Source organism: Notamacropus eugenii, chromosome 2 (assembly GCF_028372415.1).
Source record: "Notamacropus eugenii isolate mMacEug1 chromosome 2, mMacEug1.pri_v2, whole genome shotgun sequence".
Lineage (NCBI taxonomy): Eukaryota > Metazoa > Chordata > Mammalia > Diprotodontia > Macropodidae > Notamacropus > Notamacropus eugenii.
This window is the reverse complement of record NC_092873.1, coordinates 354033876-354058848: the sequence shown is the minus strand read 5'-3', so window position 1 is coordinate 354058848 and position 24973 is coordinate 354033876. Positions and strand designations below refer to the sequence as shown.

At 45.9% G+C, this 24973-nt stretch overlaps 2 protein-coding genes across 19 annotated transcripts in view; one reads left to right on the top strand and one right to left on the bottom strand.

Moving 5' to 3' along the window:
* Positions 1-3830, top strand: part of SRCIN1 (SRC kinase signaling inhibitor 1) — an 87349-nt gene extending 83519 nt beyond the window's left edge. For all 11 annotated transcript variants that reach the window (XM_072646235.1, XM_072646233.1, XM_072646232.1 and 8 more), the window contains one exon: positions 474-3830. In XM_072646235.1, the coding sequence (XP_072502336.1) occupies positions 474-608 (135 nt within the window). In that variant the 3' untranslated portion in view covers positions 609-3830. The remainder of the gene's footprint in view (positions 1-473) is intronic.
* Positions 3831-9530: 5700 nt separating this feature from the next.
* ARHGAP23 (Rho GTPase activating protein 23) overlaps positions 9531-24973 on the bottom strand; it is a 123452-nt gene continuing 108009 nt past the window's right edge. For all 8 annotated transcript variants that reach the window (XM_072646226.1, XM_072646225.1, XM_072646230.1 and 5 more), the window contains 4 exons: positions 23318-23359; positions 22816-22912; positions 20653-20684; positions 9531-12275 (listed from right to left, as the gene is read on the bottom strand). In XM_072646226.1, the coding sequence (XP_072502327.1) occupies positions 11184-12275; positions 20653-20684; positions 22816-22912; positions 23318-23359 (1263 nt within the window). In that variant the 3' untranslated portion in view covers positions 9531-11183. The remainder of the gene's footprint in view (positions 12276-20652; positions 20685-22815; positions 22913-23317; positions 23360-24973) is intronic.

Sequence of the window (24973 nt, the reverse complement as noted above, 5' to 3'; positions counted from 1 at the left end):
GTCTCACAGTGTTCTCTTCCCCCAGCCATCCAACGTGGACTATCTATCTCATGCTGCCGCAAGTAGGGATGCTTGTTTGCACCAGAGCTAACATTTCACTTTTTCTTCCTCCCTTTCCCTGCCTTTCCCTCCTCTCCATCTCCTATTCCTGCCCTTCCCCCCTAATTCTCTGGGAATTCTGGGCATGGATTGCCCTTGTCCCACCTACTTCCTCCTCTCTCACCTTCCTTTAGTAGGCTCCACTCTCTTCCTGGTCTACTGGCTCCTCTAACTTTCCGTCCAACATACTCTCTCACACACATCTGTATGCACAGCCCCACCCCCAGTCTAGGAATTTTCTTCTCCAGACTAACTTCTGGCACATTTCTTTTTAAGACAGTTTTCTCCTAGATGCCTAGAGGGGTTTTTCTCTGGCTAGAGGCACAGAGCATGGCCCTCAGCCCCACTGACCCCTGCTTTTTTTTTTTTTCCAGGTCAATAGACCATCTAAAGAAGTGAGCGGGTCAAACGAGGCCTCAAGCCCAGTCTCAGAAAAACCCTCTGCTTCCAGAACCTCCATCCCTGTATTGACTTCCTTTGGGGCAAGGAATTCCTCCATCTCCTTCTAAAGTTCTTCCTCCTATTTCCTCCCCTCTTCTGTCTCCTTCTACTTTACCTCTCACCATTTTCCCTTCATTTCCCCACCCCCAACACACCCTTCTTCAGAATCTCAACAGGATTTGCTGAAGTTATGCCCACCTTCTAGCTGCCCTACCTCCCCCCACCACCACCTGTGGTGTTTTTGATTTTTTAAAATAATCCACTTTTAATGACCTTTTTTAAAAAGCCAAAACAAAAGAAAAATGAAAATCAAACACACCACCTATCCCTTTCTGTCCCAGAATGGTTTCCTCTTAGGCCATCATCCTCTCCTATTTTCTATCCCAATTTCTTCTTTCACCATCCTGCACTTCCCCATTCTTCTCACCCATCCTCTCCTTCCTTCTCTCCCCCCTTCCTTTTTCCTGACTCCCTTCTGGCTTCCTGATACTGCTCCAAATGAACTTCAACCCATGTCTGGAATTTCCAAGCCATGAGGACTTGGAGCTGTGAAAAGTACCCCCTCTCCCACCCTGATACCTTCGTGGGAGAAGAAGTGGACATTGAACCCAACTCCAATGAGGGGACTCAGAGATGGGGGGACAAGGAGAGACCCTGAAACATCTCCTGACTGTCTGACCTCTGGACATGACTGTTAATCCGTCACTGCTGCTAGCCTGGCTCTCTTGCCCTGGAAGAGGCATTGGAAGCCAAGCTGAATGAACTGGAGATGGAACCCTCCCCCCCCCTCCCCCCAGCTTCAGGGGCTGCAGGGAGGCCTCCGTGTCTTCGAGAGAGAGAAGACATTTACTGGCAATAAGGAACTACCCACGGAGTCCAGAGCTGGGCTGAGGGGGGTTGTTTTGGATTCTGTGAGTTTAGGGGCAGGGGCAGTCCAGTGTTGAGGGGACATTGCCCTGGGGGTGAGGACACCCCAGGAAGGAACTTTACTTTTAGTTGATTAATTTAGCACTTTAAATGTCATTAATTTATTTAAAAGGAGGGGGGAAGGCAGAGGGAAATAGGTGACTTTGGGAATCTGATGTGGTACTGGGGGGGGGGGGGAGTCTGCCAGATTGTGTGGAAATCTGGGAGATTAGGCAGTGAAAGACTGTAGGAAAGAGAAGAGGGTAAGGAAGTTTATCTGATTCTCCTCTCCCTCATAAGAAATATAGGAATTTTCAGGGAAATAGTGAAGTGGTGGAGCAACAGGCATGAATCCAGAATCACTGGACTACCCCCAACATGGGTCATGGTGGCCACAAAGGGAACTGGTCAGCCAGCCAGTGCTCAGGCCATACCAGTCTAGGAACTGCACTGGCCCAGGGCCCTGTAGAGTATTTGGGCCCATCCGGAGGTGTCCTGAAGACCATTAAGTGGGTCTTGGACTGGAACGAATCCGATATTGTCCCAGGGTCCAGGATAGTACTTCCATGGGATAGATGACTGAATGAAAACTGGGGGAGGGGACCTAGAATAGAAAAGAAGGAGGTCCCTTCCACTCTCTCCCCCAGCATCTGGAGCACAGCTGGTACATGAGTGCCAGTAAAGGGAGTGCATGAAACAAGGTCGTGCAATCAGCTCAGCCAGGAACAGGGTCTCCTGAGAGTACAAGCACAGAGAGGAGGAGGGGCAAGGGGGGCTACACTTGGAAATTTGGGTTTTTGTTTTGTTTTTATTCTTGTTTTCAAGATTGGGATCATTTTTGTATGAAAGTGTGTGAGGCTTTTTGAAGAATAATATAGAAGAGGAAAAAAAACTCACAAAAACTGAACCCTCCTGAACCCCCCCTCCACAAAAAAAACATAAGGGAAAAAAGGGGAACCTCATAAATGATGCAATTACTTTTAATTGCAGGCAACTCTTTACATTTAAGTGAAGTGTCTTAACATTTTATATTGTTTTAAAAATATATTTACATATTATATATATAATATACATAATATAAATATATATAAATATTTAAAAAACGGGAAAAAAAAGAAACCTAAGCACTCTCCCTGGCCACTGTTTGGCGGGGGAGGGGGCCGGGAGGCCAGGGTCGGGGAGGCAGGTTTGTCTGACTTCTGGTTTGGTTCAATTTGGCTGTACAGAGACACCCCTCTCCTTCCCCCACCTCAACCTAGGGGAGTGGATCAACCCTCTCCCATCCCCCCAAGCTGTTCCCCCAGCCTTGACCTTTCCTTCTTACTCTTTGGAGCTCAGTGCCCTCCCTCCACAGACTGCACCTTTCCTGCCCTATGGGGATCATCACCCCTCCCTTACCTGCCCCCTCCCCCAGCCTGCGCTCCTCCTGTCCCTCTCCCTTGGAGGCCAAGTGTGTTGCCCACTGTCACTGTCTTGAGTGTAACGTCCCTTTGTGGCCTGTGTGAAGCCAAGGGGTGAGGGGACAGATGTGTTTCTAGAAAGACCTCCTTGCTCTCCTCCCCAGCACCTCTGCTGGCTGAGAGTCCAGGGAGACATAGAGGATGCTTTCTTCCCCTTCCTTGCAACTTTGTGTGTGTGGAGAGGAAGAAGGGAGGTACGTGGTCCTGTGAGTGTGCATGTGTCCATCTACATGCTTGTCCATGCACCTGGTGCCCCCGTGCACAAGCCTGTGTCCCACCCCTCTCGTCCCTTTCCCGAAGCCTTCACCAGGGGAAGGGAATGGACCAATCCCATGCCCTTTCTGGCCCCCAGATAAAGACCCCCCTTCCCTGCCCCCCACCCCACCAAGTTTTGTTTTCTACCCAGCCCACCCACAGCACGTTTCCACTCTGCCCTTCTCGCCCTGCTTGCTGCATGCGCCTCACTGCTCGCACTCTCTGTTGTCCGTCTGTGTGTGCTTGACAAAAAGAAATCTAAGAAGTCTGGGGGGGGGGGCCTCCTCCCCCTCTCTCTCCCCTGCTGTGCCGTGGCTCTCGCATGGGCATTTTCTTTTCCTTTTCTTCCCCCCAGTAGGCTGTTTCCACAGGAGCCGCACCCCAAGAGCCCTGAGTGGGGTCTCCTAGGGCTGGGGCGACTCTGTGCTCCCCCTTCCCCATCCCCCATGGGGCTCATGTTGGTGTAGCAATGACTGGCTGCTTTAAATATTCTGTGATCTCTGTCAGTGTAACTTGACAATTTCTAAATGGAAAAGGGTTGCTGTATTCTCTGTCTCTGTCTTTCTCTCTCCTCCCTCCCACTTTTTTAATGTCCTTCCTCATCTTTCCTTTTTGGTTTTTCTAGCCAAGTGTTTGGGGCTTTAATAAAACTTGTTTCTTTTTCCTCTCCTGGATCTCCTGCTCTGTGGGCTGCTGTCTGGTTATTTCACCCTTCTAGCTTCCTTGGGACACCGGAAAGTGTTAAGAGGACTCTGATTTCCCAGCCATTTTTTATCATCCATCTCACCGCTATCACCCCATGTAACTACACAAGGTACAGGGGAGGAGTCATAAGAATAGATTTCTGAATTGGCACATTCCTCAAAAGCTAGCCTGAGAGAATTGATTTGGCATCGTTTCCAGGAATGATACTGTCTCAAGCCCCTCCTAGAACTTGTATTATGTTCTTTCTCCAGATGTGGGCTCCCAGGTGTTCCCTTATAATTTTGGATTGTTAATATATTTGCTCTTGTGTGCTATCCTGGCCTTCTAGGGTCTTGTGTTGGTCTTGGCCCCAGGGAGAAAGAATGCTTCCTCTCCTCAGCTTTCAGCTGTCCAGGGTCCTGAAACAACCCAAAGTTTTGAGTTCCTGAAATTCCAAACCTTTACCTGACCCTTTCTCTCCATCGTGCTGAGCTAGTTTGACGTGTTCTGTCAGCCTTTTTAAAATGATGATTCTAGTCTTCAGTAATGGTTTCTTGGAGTCTGTTTCAAGGCTGGTATCTCAGGAGAGGTTTTCTGGTAGTCAACTAGCTGCCATGATGAGTGCTATCTTTATTTTAAAGCTCTATTCCCTGGCTTCATCAAGAACATACTCTGCTTTCCTGTTTCAAGACTCCCTACTCCCTGTTGGGCAGCACACTAACTTCTTGCCTCCACCAGACATCCTTCCCCCAGTAAAGGGGGTCTCCATGAGTAGGGTAAGGGTTACTCAGGGAAGGCCATAGGCCAAAGAATTCTTTCCTACATGTATCCTACATTCCTCTTGGATAAATTACAGTCTGATGTGCCTTCAGGTCCAGCAAAGATCAACAGTTCTCCCTTGGTGTGATGCCTCTCTGTACATTTCCACTCCAGCTCCTGCCAGATAGCTGTCAGGATGATGTCTAAGCCTCTGGCAGCTCCCTCTGTCCTCTTGCAGATGTCCAGAAATGCCTATGGGTCTTGCTCCCTTCCTATGGGTGGAAAGGGCCCTTGGAGTGATTACGGACTGGCTCAAGGGCCAACTCAGGACTAAACACTTATTTATTTTGTTTCTCATGTTCTAAGGTCAGCTCAGACACTCTTCCACTGTGTATCCTTGGAAACTGGAGGATTCTGAGGAGCTGTTTCCCAGATCTCTTCATACCCACCCCCTGAGTACTCTGAGGGTATCATTGAATGGAAAATCCTCACCACACCCCTCCTTGCAAACTTGTATATTAGTCCAAACCTCCTCTGGGGACCCCCCAGTGACTGAGTATTACTAGTTTGAAGTTATAAACTTCTCTGTTCTATGAAGGTCCTGGATGTTGCCCTTCTTTGGAATGGTCTGCTTCTCAAAGATGCTGAAGCTTAATCTGAGCTCTTTCCTGGAGACCCTGGAGACTTTCCTGGAGTAGTTTCTAGTCCCTATAGCCTCCCTAGACCCTGGGGGTGATAACCCCAATTTGAGTCAAAGACCTTAAATCCCATCCACTGGGTAGACCCTGTTCCCAAGAGAGCACCTTCCAGCTGGGGAAGGAAACTAAAGAAATGAGGACTTCCCTTAGGTCCTATAACTAGGAAATAGAGAGCCAGGACTTGATACTTTGATTCTAAAGGCTACTTCCATTACACTTTGACATATACCTTGTCCAGGAAGGAGGACCCTGACTCTTGCTTTCCCTCCCAGAAATTGCCACCACTTTAGGACTTCTTGCCAATCAAATCTTTTGTTAAATCAACTCCCAGCCAGTCCCTGAGTAATCTCCGCAGCACCATCTCTTCCTCCTTCATTTCCAACTCAATCATCTGAATCTGGAGGGGGAGCTACTCTGCCATCTTACAATATCCTTTCCAAGATGCTGTGCCTCCTCTCCCCTCTCTTTCCAATCACTTCATTGCCTGGTAGCTGGGAAGTTAGCCACATGTCCAACTGAATGCCTGGGTACCCCCACAGTGTCCAGTTTATGGCCAATCACCTAGATATGTATTTGTGTGTATTGGTCTATTACTATGCCTTTTCATTTTGCCACTTTCTCCTAATTTCTTAGGAATTCCTTTGGAAAAACTCCACCTCCTAAGGAAAGGGAGTTTCCCTCACCTTGGTCAGTACAGAAGAGTTGTGTAGCACCCTCCCTAGGGATCAGGAAGGTGAGGCTGGGGTGGGGGTGGCAGTCACCAGCCCAGCTCCGTATTCCAGGGAGAACCAGTGGGGCTGAGATCAGACAGGAAGGGTAGAGTTAGGACCAGCTGTGATGGGACAGCACATTGCCCCTGAGTGATACACCTAGTGGCAGGGCTGGCAGAGAACCATTTAGATAAGCCTCAAGTGAGCCTGTCCCATTGGGCTCTCATGTATCTTATTAACCCTGGTTTCTTGAGTCCCTCTGATCAGATTGTTGGCTCCCTTGGCCCATTGCTCTCTTGCTAGCATCACTGCCAACCATCATCAGACACTTTGTTAGAAAGCTCTTTACTATTCCTAAGCAGAGCTGTAAATCCTTGCATCCTCTTGACTTCACTTTGGGTTCTACCAAAGTGAGGCTTAGTATTTCTAGCAAACCCTTCTTTCATTCCAACAGCCACAGTGTCATTTTGGTTGTTGAGATGTTTTTTAAAAACCCAACTTTTTATTGATATTTTATTTTTACATCACCTACATTTCTTTCTTTATCCTTCCCCTTGTTTCCCCCCAGATAGCAATTCTATATAACAAAAGATTTTTTAAAAAAAATAAAAATAACAAGGGGGAAACGAGTAAAACAAATGAATATATAACAAAGATTTAAAAAACTAAAAAGAGCAAGACGATAAAGATGAGCAAAACCAATCTACATTTTAAAAAATCTGACAATACATACAATAACCCACAACTTTGGACACTACCACCCCCTCTTCCCCAAAAAAGGAATGAAGGGAAGTGTTTTCTTGTATGAGCTGGACTTTCTGACTTCCAAACCCAGCTCTCTGCACACTTTCTTGGATATTGCCAGCATCTCTTTTCTCTCTCTAATAGCTCAAGGTACTACCCAGTTTCCAGTGTAATGAAAACCCAAATTCATAGTAGACATTATACAGCCCTTTGACTTGTGTCTACTTTGCCCAATGGGACAGGCTCACTTGAGGTTTATTCAAATGGTTCTCTGCCAGCCCTGACACTAGGTGTATCACTAGGAGGCAATGTGCTGCCCATCATAGCTGGCCCAAACTCTGCCCTTCTTGGGCATTCCACTTGTCTTTATCCCATCCCACTGGTTCTCCCTGGAATCCAGAGTTGGGCTGGTGACTGCCACCCCACACCCACCCCAGCCTTACCTTCCTGATCCCTAGGGAGGGTGCTATACAACTCTGACCAAGATGAGGGAAACTCTCTTTCCTTAAGAGATGGAGTTTTTAAAAAAAAAATTCCAAGAAATTAGGAGAAAGCAACAAAATGGAAAGGCATAGAAATGGACAAGTTTTTTGGAGTTTGATCCAAACTTGTCTCACTACAAATAAATTTGTCTGGCATATCATACAGACAATATTAATTAGAGGTTGTGAGTATGGCTAGGATTTTTCCTGTTCTCCCGTAGCCTCATCAAGATATATATTCACCCTTCATTCCACACTCATCACTGTCTAGGCAGAGAATCCTGACTCAGTCTGCCTCCAGGCTCCTCTAGCCTAGGTTTCCTTATCTTTCAGTATCATAAAAAATAAAACCTTAGTCTTCTTCATGGGGAAGTCCCTCTTTACAACTGATTTCCATCCCTTCTGCTGACAAATAAGCAAGTACCCTGAATCTTAGGGTGATCTCAAAAGAGAAGCAGCAGGCCCAAGACTTATGGAGTGAATGAACTTAAAGAATGATTTCATGAGGAACTTAGCAAGCCCAAGTCTTAAAGAATGAATGGGTGAATGAGAAAAAAACCCAAAAACACTTATTATAGTTTTACTATGTGCAAGGCATTGTGGTAAGCACCAGGGCTACAAATAGAAAAACAAAACAGTCTCTGGTCTCAAGAAGCTAATGACCCTTCAACTTTCTTTTGCCATTGTGGTTGCTGTACTTCTGGGCCCTACTTCCTTCTTTCCTTCCCCAGTGCCACGTATTCCAGACCACAGGTGTTCATTTTCTTGGGTTTCCTCAGAAGGGAAAAGGATAGATGAGTCAAGAATAAAATTACAGATATTCAAACAGAAACATTACCAAGAAACAGAAAATTAACAAGCCCCAAATGAATAATCCCAGACTTGTTTAGTTATCTTTTAATTAAAGTTTTCCCGCATCCCATTGAATTATTCTCTATGTCTGGAGCTGCAACTCCCTCATTTTGTAGTTGGCCTTCCCAGTACTGAGAATGACATTCTGTCAAACCAAAACACCCTCTGCTCCTACCATGAAACACCATTTGAAGAGTGGCTCTCCTGAATACTCTGGATTGGGCTCCTTTTTCCATTCTACAGTCTCAGAATTACTCAGTCAATCAGGATGGCTTCCTGCCATTGGGTTTAGAAATCTTTGTGTTCTGGACCCCTCTGACAACCTGGTGGAGTCTATGGACTTCTTAGAATAATGTTTTTAGTGCATAAAATAAAAATAAAATACATAGGATCACAAGGAAACCCATTATACTGAAATAAAATGTTCACAATATTTTGTTTAAAACGTGTAAAGGCTTGTGATTTCCACAGAAACAAATTTCAATCCCCTCAGGAGCTTAACAGTCTACGCAAGTTGTGCCCAAAAAATTAAAATATAAAAACACCTCATCATATATGAACTTTTCTGTACTCAAGACGAGTGGATGCCACTTGTACGAAGCTAGTCTTATGTGACAGATACAGGCTACACAGGCAATAGCCCAGTCAGTAACTGAAGCTTTTTCAACTTGGTAGGACCTACTAGGGTTTGAACTCCACAAGCATAGCCTTCAAGAATCCAGGGTCACCTTCACACTACTAGGGAGTCAAGAGAGGCATCCACTGACTCATTTCTGTAACAAGAGACCATGTCTTACCCTTAATCCAAACAAGAACAGAAAAAGTATATTCACCAGTCAATTAACCCTAAAATGCATTCAAGACTTATAGAGCCACACCCTAGGACTACCATGGTGGCTATTATTGTTGATGTAATGATAATTACATTGACAGTTCTTTGCATGTAAAGAAACAATTCTATTTCTCTATAAAATGGATGGGGGTGAGACATTGGGCTATATGTCCTTCCAAATCTAAATCTCATTGATCTTGTAACCTCTCCTCCCTGAAATCTGTGTCATCCTTCTCCAAGGTACAGTAGAAAAGTATTGGATCTGGATTTGGAATTTCTGGACTTGAATTTCATAACTGTCTGTGTAACTTTGGCCAGTTCACTTGACCTCTCTAGCATCATTCTCTTTGTAAAATCAGGGGATTACTATCCAAGGATTATTAACCTAATGTCCTGAACTTTAAAAAAAATGTTCTTTATTGTATTTCCTTTGTAATACTACGCATTTTATTTCATGCATTTAAAAAAGTTATTCTGAGAAGGCAGTCTCTAGGTTTGACCAGATTGCCAAAGGGATCTGTGCTACAGAAAAGGTTAAGAATCACTGGATAAGATGCTCTTGAAGATCAGAATCTTTGATCCTACCAAAACAAGTGAGGCACAGAGTCTTTGAAGAAGGTCATTTATTTCCAATATATAGACTGCACTTTTAAGACAGGATTTTTCAGAAGCAGAAACTTTTAGTTGTTGCCTAAAGAAAGGTGTCCCAATGACACACAGAAAGAAGAGACATGCGGACATGGGAGGGGAAGAGTTGGGGGGGAAAGTGAAATTTATCCAACACTGTTACATCACTTTTTAAATGAGTGAAACATCTTTAAAAATTCTTATAAATTCTTTATAATATGTTACACATTTAAAGACACTATTTACAAAAAAAGGGGGGTGGGGAGAGAAATCCATTTTACAGCAAATCTTTGCATAAAACAGGAAAACTGCCAGCCATGGAAAGTGAAATCCATCAAGGCTTCCCAGGAATGACTGGATTTTGGAGTTGGAGTGGAGTCATCTGGTTATTTTCAGTTTATTTACAATGTAGGGGAGAGAGGTGGTAGCCCTGCCCACCCACCTTGAAGGGAACAAGTTGACTTCTTAGCCAGTAGGATGTGTATATGTAGGTGAGTGTTGGTGGCAGTGATCCCTGTTCCCCGTGGGAAATGGTGGCCCAGATGCACAAGTCCTGAAAACTAGAGCAGACTGGGTTGGAAGAACAAAACAGAAGTAGAAGGAAGTAGAAAGAGGCCCTAAAGTTTCCCCTCCCCCCTAAAAAAAAACTGTATGGGGATCTTGCTACTGCAGCTCCCCATGGTCAAAGCCCTTCGTGGGGTGATGATCAAAGCTTGGAGACATTTGGCAAACGTTTAGAGTTAGGGGAAGTTCTAGTGTTTGTCTTTGCCTCAGGGGCGTGGCCCCCTGTCTCTCCTTCTGACCTCACTTAGACAAGCAGCAAGGGACAAAGTGAGAAAGATAGCCCAGTCTCCACGGATCAGGAAGAAGCAGGTGAAGGTTGACTTCAAGCAGAGACCGCTTTTAGACAGCAGGGGGCAGGTCGAAAACTGCTACAGAAATTTGTTGGCTGGGACTACAGTGCACACGAACACAGACACACACGGCATACATCCACATAAGGTAATTAACTAGCTTCCCTCAGCTCCTACACACAACAGCTCCAGGAGATGCGAAATTGTTTACTCCTCTCCCTAACTCTTGAGAATCAGGTATCCACGACTAGTGCTGGGTCAGGAGAGGGGGAGAAGTAAGCGATTGGCATCATTCATCTTTCCTTTAGAATAAAACCAGGGGGTGCCCTTCCCCTGCATAATTAAAGGGGGATGTTTGGGCGCATGGGTGTAAGGCTCCAGAGGGATACATACAAGCAAACATACAGGTGATCACAGAATGCCTGGAATTGTCTTTATTTTACCTCACCTATCCGTCTTTCATATATTCCCCTCCCTTCTCTCTCCAGGGCTTATCTGCTTCTCTTCGCTCCCTGACTTGCTCTCTCTCTTTTTCCATCCCTGTCCTCTTCACACTCCCTCACTTTGGCCCCCAACTTCCCATTTTCTTCTCTCTCACCAATTCCAGCACAAAAACATAGTCGCAAGAGACCTCACTTGCCTTTCCCCCCTTTCTGACCAAGCAGGAAGATTAAAGGTGACTCTGGGAGGGACAGAAGCAGCCCCCTCACCCCGAGATGGAAAGTTGGGGAATCCCAAGAACAGAAAGGCGGCTCCGTGGCGAAGGAGTGAGCGCCGGGGTCACAGACATTGGTGGAGCCGCGACGTAGCTGTTCTCCTGGGCGCCTGGCTGCGCGAGCTGGACAGCTCCCCGGCCTGGGGCGGCAGGGAAGTTGAGGAGGAGGAGGGCCGAGCCTTGGTGGACTCCAGACTGCTGAGGCCCGAGTCCTTAATGTCACTGTGCGGCCGGGGCGGGGCCCCCTCGCCAGGGGTCAGGGAGCCGCCGTCTCCCAGCTCCTTCCACTCGTTGAAGTTGAGGTCGGTCAGGGGGCTCTGCACCACCACGGTGTGCCGCCTCCAGCTGCTGCGGCGCCGTCGGGTTTCGGGGGACAGAGGCCTCCGCAGCTTCACCCCGAACATGTCATCGGCCGAGCCCCGGAGCCGCAGCCGTAGCTGCTCGGTCAGCGAGGGGCGGGCGGTAAGGGCCGCCTTTCCCCCCGCTGCGGGCGGCGGCCGCAGCGACTCCTGGCTGCTGGACGAAGCGGAGCCGGCGAGGTCGGCGGGGGAGTGGGGAGCCCGGCCCCCGGCGCCCCCGTCGTCTCCGTCGGGCCGGCTACGAGAGAGGCGCCGGCGGGCCAGGGTGTCGCAGTGCATCAGGTGGTGAGAGCTGAAGGAGGGCCGTCGGGGCAGCCGACCTTCGGACCCCGGGCGCGGCCCGCCGCCGCCCTCCGTGTCGGTCTCCACGTGGCTCAGCTCGCTACGCTCGTCGTCGGCCTCGTCGCCCGCTCCCCCTCCGCCTCCGCCGCGGCCCTCGGCCCCCGAGCACACGCTGCGGTCCATGGTGGACAGGGTGGAGTAGCCGGAGACTATGGAGCGGGTGTCGGCGGCGGGCCGCTCCCCAGCCCCCTCTTTGGGGACCCTCGGGGGGCTGTGGCGGCTCGGCGCCCCGGCGTCCCTGGCTTCCGGTGGTTGCCCTGCGGGGCCGTCCTGAACCGCCACCGACGGCAGCCCCATCCCCGGCTTGTGGGCCTCCTGCTCCGAGTCGTCGTCCGTGCTGCTCCCCAGCCCTCGAGCTTCGCACCTCTTCTTGCGTTTGCGGTTGACCGCCGAGATGAAGGAGATAGCCGCCAGCATCTCCCGAGTGTACGGTTCTTTCTTTGGGGCCCACGAGCCCTTGGGAAGAGAAGGGAGCGTTAATTGGGAGAGGAACCAAACCTCCAATTTGGGCCTCCCGGGGTCCCACTGGCTCGTTGCTCCAGCTAGCCTTCCTAACACTCGGCTGATCTCGAAATGCTTAACTCAGTCCTCAGATCTTGGGTGGGAGAGGGAATGGTCAGGTTTTCCATGGCCCCAAGAGTGGAAGTAGGACTAACAGGTGGAAACTAGAGATTTGGACTCAGTATGAAGAAAAAAAAGGATTAATTAACTCCCTTAAGGCTACGAGGGGGAGTTGTCAACCTTCTTCCATACTTAATTTCCCTCACATTGATGAAATCACCAGTCAAGGTGCCAGTCTTGACCACCTCCTACCATCCCCTTATAAATGGGAACATAGATAAACACTTTGACCTGTCTGCAAATGGAATGAACTGCCTCAGGAGGTCCTGTCATGGGGACGCCCACACAAGGCTGGAGAAGCCATTGTTGAGGATGGTGAGAGGCTTAGTTGGGGTTGGAGTAGATGAGGTCCCTATTGAGGTCCCTTCCAGCCCTGTAGTGTTGTGACAGTGGGGACTGTAGGCATCCTTCCTTTCCTGAGAAAGCTTCCAGTATTTCTCTTTTATGAATATAACCAGCTTTTTGTCCTTGAAAGATACGTTTGAGTATATTGGTTAAAGTTCTTTCACTGCCATGCTATTTTTAAAAATTGTTGTTCTTGTTGCATTTTTTTCACATACATGCTATATGAGATTTAGATTTTGTTAAAGGCTATTCCTCTGAGTCTATTGATGGAAAATGAATTGGGTGGCAGTTGCAAAGAGGTAAATTTTAGCTCTGTGGGAGGAAGAACTTCCTAAGAGGGCTACATATGAAATGAGTGGTCTCAGGAGAGAGGAGGTCTTTAAGCAAAAGCTAACTGGCCAGTCTTCCCCACACCTTTTCCTCTTCTCTGCATCTCCCTCTTTTCTAAGTTCTTCTCTGTGTGCTAGGCCTGGAGTCAGGAAAACCTGAGTTCAAATGTAACCTCAGACATGTCCTAGCGTTTGACCCTAGGCAAGTTATAACTTGTGTTCACCTCAGTTTCCTCAACTGTAAAATGGGGTTAATAATATCACCCACCTCTCAGGGTTATTCTGAGGCTCAAATGAGATAATACTTGTAAAGCACTTAGCACAGTGCCTGGCACGAGCACTATATAAATGTTAGGTATTATTAGCATCACTAATGGTTATCTCTCTGTTTCTGGGGAAGAGGGGTTTGTGGTTCGGATTAGCGTTATTCTTTTGGCCAAAAATCATAGGAGCGGAGATTTAGAGCTGGAGACCTCAAAGGTTACTGAGTCCAGTCTCCTCCTTTTACAGATGAAGAAACTGAAACCTAAGGAAGCTAAGTAACATGTTCAATGTCCCATACCTAGTAAGTGGCAGAGCTGGGATTCTGATGTAACTTTCCACAGCACCATGAATCCCATTTTACAAATGTGTAAGCTGAGGCCAAGGAAAGCTGTGACTTGCTCAGGGTGATATGGCTGTTTTAAAAAGTCTGATGCAGGATTAGAACTCAGGTCTTCCTGACTATACCAAGGTTTTTCTTCGTTTGCATAGTGTGCTAGAATGAGAATCAGCAAGAGCAGTGTTCAGATCCTGACTGTGACACTTGTCTATAGCCACAAAGATAATTAAGTCACATTAAGTGATTCTTGGAGCCTCAGTTTATTCATCTGTAAAATGAGGATAAGAAAATCTAATACTTACTTTGTAGGAGTGTTGTAATGCTCCAGTGGGATAATAGTGTAAATGACAAAACAGGTGCTGTTTTTTTATTGTCTTTTTTACCTTCCCCAGTGTGAAAAGGGAGCAGAGAAAGAAAAGCAAGAAAACAGATAGCTTTTATCTGAGACTGTTCTCTCTTAGGAGGGTGTTACTCTGTATGAGGCAGTGTGGTATGGTGGACAGGGATCCAGTTCCAGAGCTATAAAGATGTGGGTTCAGGTCCAATGTCTGCCACACAACTGGCTGTGTGACCTTGAGCAAGTCACTTGATCTCAGTTCCCCTAAGCAGTTCTCTAAGTTTCAAAGAAGGTGCTGATCTGCTTTGATTGAGGGAATTCCCTATGTCAATGAAATCTCAAATACAGTCTCTATCCCTATGATGTATCTCCTCCAAACCTGCTGATCTGATGGGGCTGTTGCAGCCTCCCTTTACCCAGAAACCTCTTCTGCCAACAACTATTTCAGCTACTCCCTCTCCTCCAGTCATGACTGTTGAAAGTCTTTTGTTTATTTTGAAAATGCATCTCTGAGGAACATCTGTTCAGAAAAAATCAAAATGCTCCTAACAAATAAATAAATAAATACAAATAGGTATATTGGGATATGATAAATAGATATGATGGGATAGATAAAAAAAAACCTTAAGCATTTAGGTTTGAAATTAATTAACTGCAAGGAATACTATATGGAAGAGACTCTAACTGGCAGAAGCTCATGTGAAAAACAAACAAAACATGGGGCAGCTAGGTGGTGAGGGGATAGAGCACTGGTCCTGCCTGGAGTCAGGAGGGCCTGAGTTCAAATCCAGCTTCAGACACTTACCAGATGTGTGACCCTGGGAAAGTCACTTAACCCTGACTGCCTCCAAAAACCATCACCACCACAACAAAACCCCCAAACTACTCCCAGGTATGGGGGTGGTTCATTGAGTACAAGTTCAACATGAACTCAAAGTATGACCTGGCTATTTTTCCGTCTGAGGCTGGACTGGGTTCAGTCCTTAGCACTGCCATACTTTAGGAGGGCAATTTGCAAACTGGGGAATATATGTCCAAAGGAAAGGAAAAAATGTCTAGAGACCATGAGGACATACGAAGGAGGTAGGGATGTCTACCTTAGAAGGGGAAGAAAAGGCTAAAGGGAGACATCATAGTTGTTCTTATAGATGTGAAGGACTGTCATGTGGAAATAAACATCACACCACCAATTCAGGTACTCATCATCACTCAACTAGATGACTGTAGAAGCCTCCTAATTGGTTTCCTTATGTCCAATCTCTTCCCTTCTCCACGCTATCTTTTATAAAGCTGCTCAAATGATATTCTTAAAGCAAGGTGATCTAACCCTGTCATTCCCCTCAAGAAGCTCCTAAGGCTCCCTATTGCCATGAGGATAAAATACAAACTTCTTAGTTTGGAAGTTATAGCCCTAAATCATTTGGTTCCAGATTGCCTTTCTAGGCTTACTGCCCATTACTCTTACCCTCTATACCTTCCTGCACTCCATATTCCAGCCAAATTGACCTACCTCCTATGCCCTGCACCTTGGTCCAAGTTGTCCCCCATGCCTGGAAAGCACTGCCTCCTCAGCCTTTGCTTCTTAGAATCCCTAAGAGCCTTCAAGGCTCTCCATGAGGTCTTTTCAGATGTCCCTTACACCTCAGTTCTATTACCCTTCCTCTGAAATAACTGAATTTTTGCAACTATATATAAAGTTGTTCCTCTCTAATGGAACAGAAGCTCCTTGTGGGCAAGGACTATTTCCTTTCTCCTCTTTTTTTTTTTTTTTTTTTGTCATTGTATCCCCCGGCACTTAGCCCAGTGCTTAGAGGATAGAACACACTTAGTCAATGGCTGAAGAATGAATGAAAGAGCTTCCTATAGCTCCAAAAGGGTAAAACTGAGCTTGGAGGAGGATGGCAGATTTGGCTTCAGCATAAGAAAGAACATCTTTAACAATCAGCACCTTCTGAAAAAAGGAATAGGGGAATGAACTCTCCTTTACTAAGATTCAAGCAGAAGCTAAATAACTCCTATCATAGCAGGGATTTCTAGGAGTTTGGACTAGAGGACATTTGTAGTCCTATTCCACTCTAAGGTCCTACGAATCACAGTTTCTTCTTGTTCAGCCATTTCAGTCATGTCTGACTCTTCCTGACCCCATTTGGGGTTTTCTTGGCAAAGATATGGGAGTGGTTTGCCACTTCCTTTCCAGTTCATTTGACAGATGAGGAAACTAAGGTAAACAAGGTGAAATTACTTGCTCAGTGACACAGAGTAAGTGTCTGAGACTGGATTTGAACTTGGCTCTTCCTGACTCCAGCCCTAGTACTATAGTGAGTGAGAGAATAGAAATGGATTGACTTATCTCAGGGTTCTTTCAGAATGGAGGTTTACTGTATTCATTTTTTTTTTTTTACATGATAGGAATACTCTTCCTATCTGTTTGTATTTTCTTGTTTTTCCTTTGGGCAGAGGGAGGAATGAAACTTTCTGACGTGAGGTCCCTTCAGCTTTCCCCTCCTTCATTTCTTCTTAATACTGCCATTTCATAGTATCAGACCTATTCCTCCTCCTTCCTCCCTCTGGTCAAAAAGAAAAGCTATCCCTCAAACTCATCAAGACTCATATCTTTACCTGTGCAAAGGTGCCCCCCTGTGCCTCTGATCCCTTTCCCTTCCTTCCTGACCTTGCTCAACTAATCATCTCCTTGCAATTTTCATCTTCAATCCCTCCCTTGCTGTTTAATTAGTTCCTTTTTATCCTGTATTTAACTTGTTTGTATATATTGGTTTGCTCATCATCTCCCCTGATAGACTCTAAGCTTCCTGAGGGCAAGGACTGTCTTTTGTCTTTTCATATCCTCAGTCCTTAATGCAGTCCATACAGTAGGTGTTGATTCAACTCACAGACCTCTGAGCCCACCCAGATAAGATCTTGGCAAAGATTCTGGAATGGTTTGCCATTTCCTTCTCCAGCTCATTTTATAGATTAGGAAACTGAGGCCAACAGGGTGAAGTGACTTGCCCAGCGTCACACAGCTGGTAAATGTGTGAGGTCTGATTCAAGCTCAGGAACATGAGTCTTTCCTGACTCCAGGCCTGACACTGTGCAATATGGCACCACCTAGCTGCCATTGTTAGCAGCTCCCAGTCCTTAGTCTATCCCTCACTCCTCTTTTATCTATTGAATTCCTATCCAAGCTTTACAACTCAATTTAAATTTACAACTCTTCTAAAATATTTCCTCTCATCTCTCAGGTTGGTAACCATTTTCTCCCTCGAGGCTCACAGAGAATTTGGTTCTGTATGTCTTTAATGCATTGATAATATAATATTCTGTGATCAGCTGCCTGGACATCCTATTACCCTACAAGATCCTAAGCTCCTTGGGGGTAAGGACTTTGTCTCCTCTAAGCTTTACAATGCCACTGCTAGCTAACTCACAACACTCTGCACACAGTAAACATTAAAGAAATGTTTGTTGTACTGTTTAATTGTTTCAGTTGTGCCTGACTGTGACCCCATTTGAGATTTTCTTTGCAGAAATAATGGAGTGGTTTGCCATTTTCTTCTCCAGTTCATTGCATAGATGAGGAAACTGAGGCAAACAAGGTGAAGTGACTTACCCAGGGTCACATAGCTAGGAAGTGTCTGAGACCAGATTTGAAATCAGGAAGATGAGTCTTCCTGACTCTAGGCCTGGCACTCTATCCATTGCACCACCTAACTGATCCATTGTATTGTCAAAAGAAAATGTCAAATGAACTTGGTCAAGGGCCCCCAGAGAGTAAAATTCCTAATCGGGTGAGGGTGTTCTGGGGTAGATGACATCATTCTCTTTGGGAACCACAATAAAACCCAAAGCTCCTGGCTGCAGGAAAGGTCAGAATCCTGTCCTTTTGTCACTGTATCCTAAGTGCCTAGCATAGGATGCCTTTAATCAGTATTTACTGAATTGAATGATGGGACAAGCTAGACCTGGCAATGCCTAGGCTGAGACTGAATCATTTTCTTTTATACTGCCACTTCTAATTATACCACCCTCTCAGCACAATCTGCTTCCTTTTATCTTTCAAACATTGGTCCTCTAAGTGGATGTATTATACAGCACAGTAGAATGACCAGTGAACTTAAGAGTTAAGAGGACGCCTGTTCAAATTCTGCCTCAGACAGTTGCTTGACTTTGGGCAACATATTTAACCTCTTCTGGACTGTTTCCTTCTCTATAAAATGAAAAGTGTTGGAATTGGTGGCTTCTAAGGTCCCTTCCAGCCCTAAATCTATGATTATTTGTGAATTTGTATATTCCCTTGTAAACAAAACCTATTTTCTTGGTCTGGAGGGAACAGGAGACAGGAATGAGGGGAAAAAAGTGCTACACTTGGACAGGTAGGTGGCTCCATAGGGCCCAGAGTGCCAGGTCTGGAGTCAGGAACACTCATTCTTCCTGAATTCAGATCTGGCCTCTGTGTGACCGTGGGCAAGTCACTTAACCCTGTTGGCCTCAGTTTCCTCATCTGTAAATTGGGTTGGAGAAAGAAAAGGCAAACCACTCCAGGATCTTTGCCAAAAAAAAAAAAAAACAACCCTAAATATGGTCAAGAAGAGTCAGACATGACTCAACAACAAAAAAATTGGGGCATCCAGGCATTAGTTGCAGTGGTTTAAGAATAAAGGCAATTAATCGCAGCAGACCTCTGTCCCCAGAGAGCCAGAGGGATCCAAGAAAGATAACTGTAGAGTCAGTGCCTGGAAGGGAGCTCAATGATCACTGAACAGTTTAGCTTCCTTCTACTTTTGGCAGAGCTAAGGTCAGCTGCTGGTACAGACCTTTGCACATAACCATCAGATTCCATGGATAGGAAGGTTCATTTTGCCCAATTGTTTTGTTTTCTTTTCCTTTCTTTCCTCTCTTTGTAGATAGCTAAATGGTATAGTGGCTAGAGTCTGGAGCTTGCAGTCAGGAAGTCCTGAGTTCAAATCCTGCTGCAGATACCCACTAATCACATGAACTTGGGCAAGTCTTTTCTAGCCTCAGTTTCCTCATCTGTAAAATGAGGATAAGAAAAGCACCTACTTTTCTGGAGTGTTATGAGGACCAAATGACATAATATGTGTAAATCATTTCACCAATAGTAACTATTTAGTTGACTGATTGACTAACTGTTATAAGGCATGGCTTACTGGGAAGGGAGAAAACACATCTAGAAGTGGAGGATATTAAGAAGTTTTAAAATAATAAATAAATAAACAAAAATAAAATTTTAAATCATAAAAATAAACAAAAATAAAATAACAAAATAATAAACCCTGATGCCAAATGCAAAGGTCTCCTTGGTTGGTTTCAATGAGGAAGGAGACTCTTTCTGAAGCTAATGAGCTCAACAAGGCTTCAGGTCTCTGGGGCAGTAAGTATGGATCTTTCACTCCCTGCCACAAGTTAAAACTGGAGGCCCAGATGTGGTGGGAGCCCTCAGAACCCTGATGAATCAAAGAATCTCCAAACTGGAAGAAGCTGAGAGTCTAATTTGTACCTGAAGCACTCTAGAATGTCCTCCATGGGTGCTCCTCCAGCTTCTGTTCTGGACTGTCAATGACAGGGCCTTTATTACCTCCTGATTGCAATCCAACTCATTTTCAGCTGTTCCTAATTGCTAGTCATTTTTTTCTCCTTTTTTTGGGATCATTCTTTGACCAAGGATTTCATCCGGAGAAACTCCCTCTATCAAGGCAAATCAGAATCTCATCTGCAACTCTATAGCCTTAGAGAATTGACTTACTCTTTCCCCCTGATGTTAAAGCCCAAATATATATCATTTTAGCCACTATCCATTGATTCTGCTTTTGTTTTGGGCCACACAAAACAAGTCTAATTTTTCTTTTACCTAAAATCTGGAAGGATTAAACATTTTCATATTTTCAAGAGAAAAGAAACCAAAAAAATCCTCAGGATACAGTCATTCATGTCAAATATCCAGTTCTAGGGGACTTATATCATCCATTCTCTTGTTTTCAGCTGTTGAAATTGATTATTTTCCTTTCTTTTTATTATGTATTGTTTCAACTAGACTATAAACCCCATGAGGACAGGGAGTGGGCCATATTCATTCCTTCAGGGATGCTGTATATAGTAAGCACTCAGTTAAAATATGGCAATTCAATGTATTCACAAGTACTTTAGTTGTCTTGACAGCTTATCACTCAACAAGTGAGATACTTCTTTAGACCCACTAGGTGGCGTGTGACTTCTGGGAATAAAAATTCATTTGAATGTGGCATGGACAATTTTATGAGTTTTGTTTTTAATCATATAGCCAAACAGGCATGTTTGGGGATTATTTGACATTGTGGACTTGTTATGGTTCACCTGTATTTATACTGATCATTGGGAACTGTTCCAAAGATGACCAGTGAGAGAGACTCTCCATTCTGCTTTACTCACTCATTCCTGTTTCCCATACACCTCTTTCCTCCAAGAATAAACTCTCTATAATCTAACCTCCATCCCTCATAGTGTATGAGGCTCTCAGGAAACTGCCTTTGACCAACCAGGAGAAATTCATGGAGCCCCAGTTCCCTTAGTGTAAGACCCACCTTGGTAGTATTCCTTCCTTACCTTGGACTTGGTGGAACCACAGTTGATAGAATCTGTAGGCAAGAGACAAAAAGAAAACTGGAAGTTGGGTAGGGGAGAGGCAGAGGAGGTGAGGGAGGGAAGAGAGCACACTCTGAGAATATAAACCCTCTCTTCAGTGCCTTCAGAAACCGGGGAACTACCCATTTAAGGAAGAGATGTCAGGCTCCGCTTCCTTTCAAAATAGGAACTGACATTAAGCTTAGGCCCTGAGGCACTACATGACCTCAGTTATTTCATTTACCCTATGGTGAAGGGAGGGTATTAGTGGGGTCTCTTCTTTCCCATGTCCCACCCCTGTGTTAATGTGAAGCACCAGAGCAGAAAGGCAAACAAGTCAGACCAAAACCACACAAACCACAATGGTGAAACACAGCAGATCACAGATGTCCTAGATACATGGAGACCACGGTGGAAGGAGGGGGAATAGAGGAAGGGAAGGTAGGTGAGACGTTTGTTCTTCCTTCAACCTCACCTCCTCCACCACCAGCCTGAGAGAATGGGGCCATTCAGGGCTGTTTAGTTAAAAGGGACAGGAAACAAACTGAATGAGATATAGGAGGTAGGGCAGAGGAAAGCCCTCACTGGAAGCCCTCATGCCCAGGTTCTCTCTGGCATCAACTAGGGCTTAGTTTCTTCTTTTTAAGTGGAAGGGAAGGGCAGAGTAATCAAGGCTATATAACTTTGTACTTAGCGTGGCATCTGGGAACCTCATTCTATTGGTCTGTAAGACGAGGTTGGGAACTCATAGGGTGGAGGGGATACAGAAGATGATTGTCATGGCTACTTTCTCTTTCCATGAGCCTCAAGATGGGGCAATAACCTGACTCTGGATTTGCACGAAGGTGGGGGCCCCAGTTAATCCATACTGCCTGGCAAGCAGGTTAGGCTTTTTCTTCCTGGCACCACCCCTCTCCACCCACCTCAAGACAGTGAGAAGAGCGATGATGAGTTGACCACACAGTGACAAGCACAGCCCGCGCAGGTTGAGAGTTAGTAGTGGGTGATTAGAAGAAATGGGGGCTTCCCTCCATACCCCTCCTAAGCATACCAATCAACTACTGCATGAACCTTCCTTTCAGGCATCTCTTTATACCCCTACCCAAGGCTGTCTTCTCAGGAGATGCTGGCTAGTGTCCAATAAACTCTGAGGGCTGGGGATGTCAGTGTCCCAAATAAGAGAAACTGATCATTGACTGGGCTTGTTTTTCATATTCTTTCAAGTCAGGGTGGGGTGGGAGCATGTACTATGTATATGTGTGTGTGTGTGTGTGTGTGTGTGTGTGTGTGTGTGTGTGTGTGTGAGAGAGAGAGAGAGAGAGAGAGAGAGACAGACAGACAGACAGACAGACAGACGGAAAGATAGACAGAGAGAGACAGAGAGAGACTGCTGTTGGGTGAAAACTATGAACTATAGAAAAGACCAGGGTCAGAACATACTCCTACCATGAGGCCGTGCTCTGTGTCTGTGTCTATGTCTGTGTGACATGTCCCGTGTCCCTGCCATTGCTACCACAATGACCCCAAACATTTCTTCCTACTGTACTTGGCACCTCCCCACCCCCATCTTCTTATAATCACCCACGAGGGTTAGTATCCAAGAGAGCTGAGAAACCACACACTGTACCCTTTAAATCTCCAACAGGTCCGCTGGAGGAAAAAGGAAAGGGAGAACCAAGGAGCAGGAAGAGAAAGAAAGAGAAAAGGAAGAAGAGGGAAGAGGTGGGGGGGGAGAGAAAAGGTAAAGAGAAGAGAGGAAAGAGGTCATAAAGACAGAGAGAGCAGAGATGGGTGTAAGGAGAGAACAGAAGAAATATTAAAAAAGAGAAACAGTGCCCAGGGGCCAAGGGGACACGCGCACAAGCCAGAATTAAAGGAAATTAAAGGCTCAGAAAAGAAATCAGGGAAAGAACCCAACCCCTGGAGCTGGAGGGAGGTGGGGAGCACTGGGCCAGGCTGGTTCCTCCCCAGGTGGGAGGGGATGGTCTCTTCACCCAACTCCTCCCTCCACCTTAGCTGCTGCATGCAAGAGTGGGAGTAGGGTGCTGCCAGTGGGATGGGAGGGGAAGCAGGCAGCCCAGAAAAGGTGCTGGGGTGAGTTGGGACTAGTGGAGATTCCCCAGCCATATACAAAGGTTCACTCACCTGAACCTGCCTCTCCTGGGGGCACCGTCCTGCCAATGTTGGGCAGTAGGTACTCTATATTGGGTACTGATTGGGATTCCTTTTCATCGACTGGAGTCTGCAAAGAGACAGCCATCAGTGTGAGCTGAAATTGTCTTCCCCCTTCCCATTAGTTGCTCCCTGAAGGAGGGCAGCCTCCCTAGGACTATGGTCAGGGACACTTCCTCTCATCCAACTAGGTGTTCCCTCAGGGCAAGATCTTCTTCCCCAACCAACAGGAAGCTCCCTGAGGACAAGGATTGAGTCTCTCCAACTGAGAGCTCCTCAAGACAAGGAACAAATCTTTTCAATCCCCTTCCTCTTTCATCCCTACCCATCAAATGCCCAACACTGAACTCTGAGGACACTTAGGAGAGTTCCCTGTGCCCTCTCCACCTATGTTTTGGTGTCTTCTGTGATATCATCCCTCTAACCCCACTCAGGGGGTCTCTCCCCTTTCCCAAAAGCCCTCAGAATCACTTACTCTCTCTCCCTTTTCTTCATCATCACTGAAGAACCAGTCCGACTGCAGAGAAAACAAGATAGGGAACGAGGGTTACACTGGGGCAGGAGGGGTATTCTGAGAACAGATAAATGACTGTGCCCCAAATCCCACCCTTCTGCTCATAAGCCAGCTTGGCTCAAAGGGTAAACTGAGGCACAATAAGGCAAAAATCAGTATGGAGAGGGAGACCTCAATCTCAGAGCTGAAGGATAGCTTTAGGGTCTAGTCCAAGCCCGCCCTGAAATATGATACAATTGGTTGGTTGGTTTTTGTACCTTCTTGGAGAGAACCAAAATGACCTCGCTGATCAGACCAATACAAGCCTGGAAGGCTCTACACAGGTCAGGCACAAATAGTCCACATGAACATCTGGAGTGGAGATGTCTCACATTTCTTTTGATCTACAATGATTCTGCATCACTCATCATTGACATGAAGTTGTAAAGCGCTATAACACGCCCAACAAATGTCATCTCATCTCAGCCTGAACAGCTCCAGTGACAGAGAGCTAACCAAACCAGCCCATTCCATTTTTGGACAGCTCTAATTATTAAGACAGTCTTTATAATGAGCCCAAATCTCCATCTTTCTGGACCTAGTTCTAACTCTGTGTCCTTGGTCTACTCCTAACTCTGTCCTAGTCCTAACTCTTAAGCAAAACAAATCTAATACCTCTTCTGAAGTTATTCTTCTTCAAATACTAGGCTAGTCATCACATCCCTCCTTGTTCTTCAAGGCAAATATCTGGCTCCCCCTCCCCCCAGACAATACTGTATCCCTGGCTATCCTTTCCAGTACTGATCACACCTGCTTTCATACCCCTCCCACCGTCCAGTTCACCCTCCACCACTGCTGCCCCAAAGCACTATTTCTGGAAAAACAGTCAGAAGATTCTCTTTCTGCCTCAAGCACTTAGCAATTGCTTCACCTTTGAGATTAATACTATCCATATTTATCACCCAATTCAGATCCTGGTGGCTACTGTGGGCTAGCCCCTGAACATTCTCCCTTGTTTCTTAAGGAGTTCAGTGCCTTGCTCACAGTCTCCTCTACCCCAGCTTCTGTCCTTCTCCTAGGGTACTTAAACCTACATGTCAATGTTCCTTCAAATATCCTAATTCCCCAATTTCTTAACCTACTCAACTCTCATAATCTATTCTTGCACTTCAACTCCATTCCAACAGAGATAGGTGAGAAATCACACACTGTACCCTTTAAATCTCCAGCAGGTCTGCTGGAGAATGGAGGAGTAGCAAGAGAGAGAGAAAAGGAAGGAAGGGAAGAGGAAAGGGGGGGAGGTTCATACTTTTGACCTTGCTGTCACCCAGAAGTGCAGCAATTTTCTGATCGAGAGCTCTAAAATTCCTTTATCCTATCAGAATCTCCTATCATTCCACCTCTGTTCCTGACCCTCCCTAAATCATTTCCAACTTGAGCTTCATCCCCTCAGTACTTTCCCAGGCTCCAGCTACACTCTTCTCCCTTCTAATCAAGACCACTTGATGAACTAGTTCTTCTACAGGTTACTGAATCCTTTGCCACCTTCTTCTGTTGCCATTTCAATTTATCAAACCACAACCTGGATTATTTCCACCATCCACCTTCTCCACTACTACTCATGCTGCTGAATGGAAC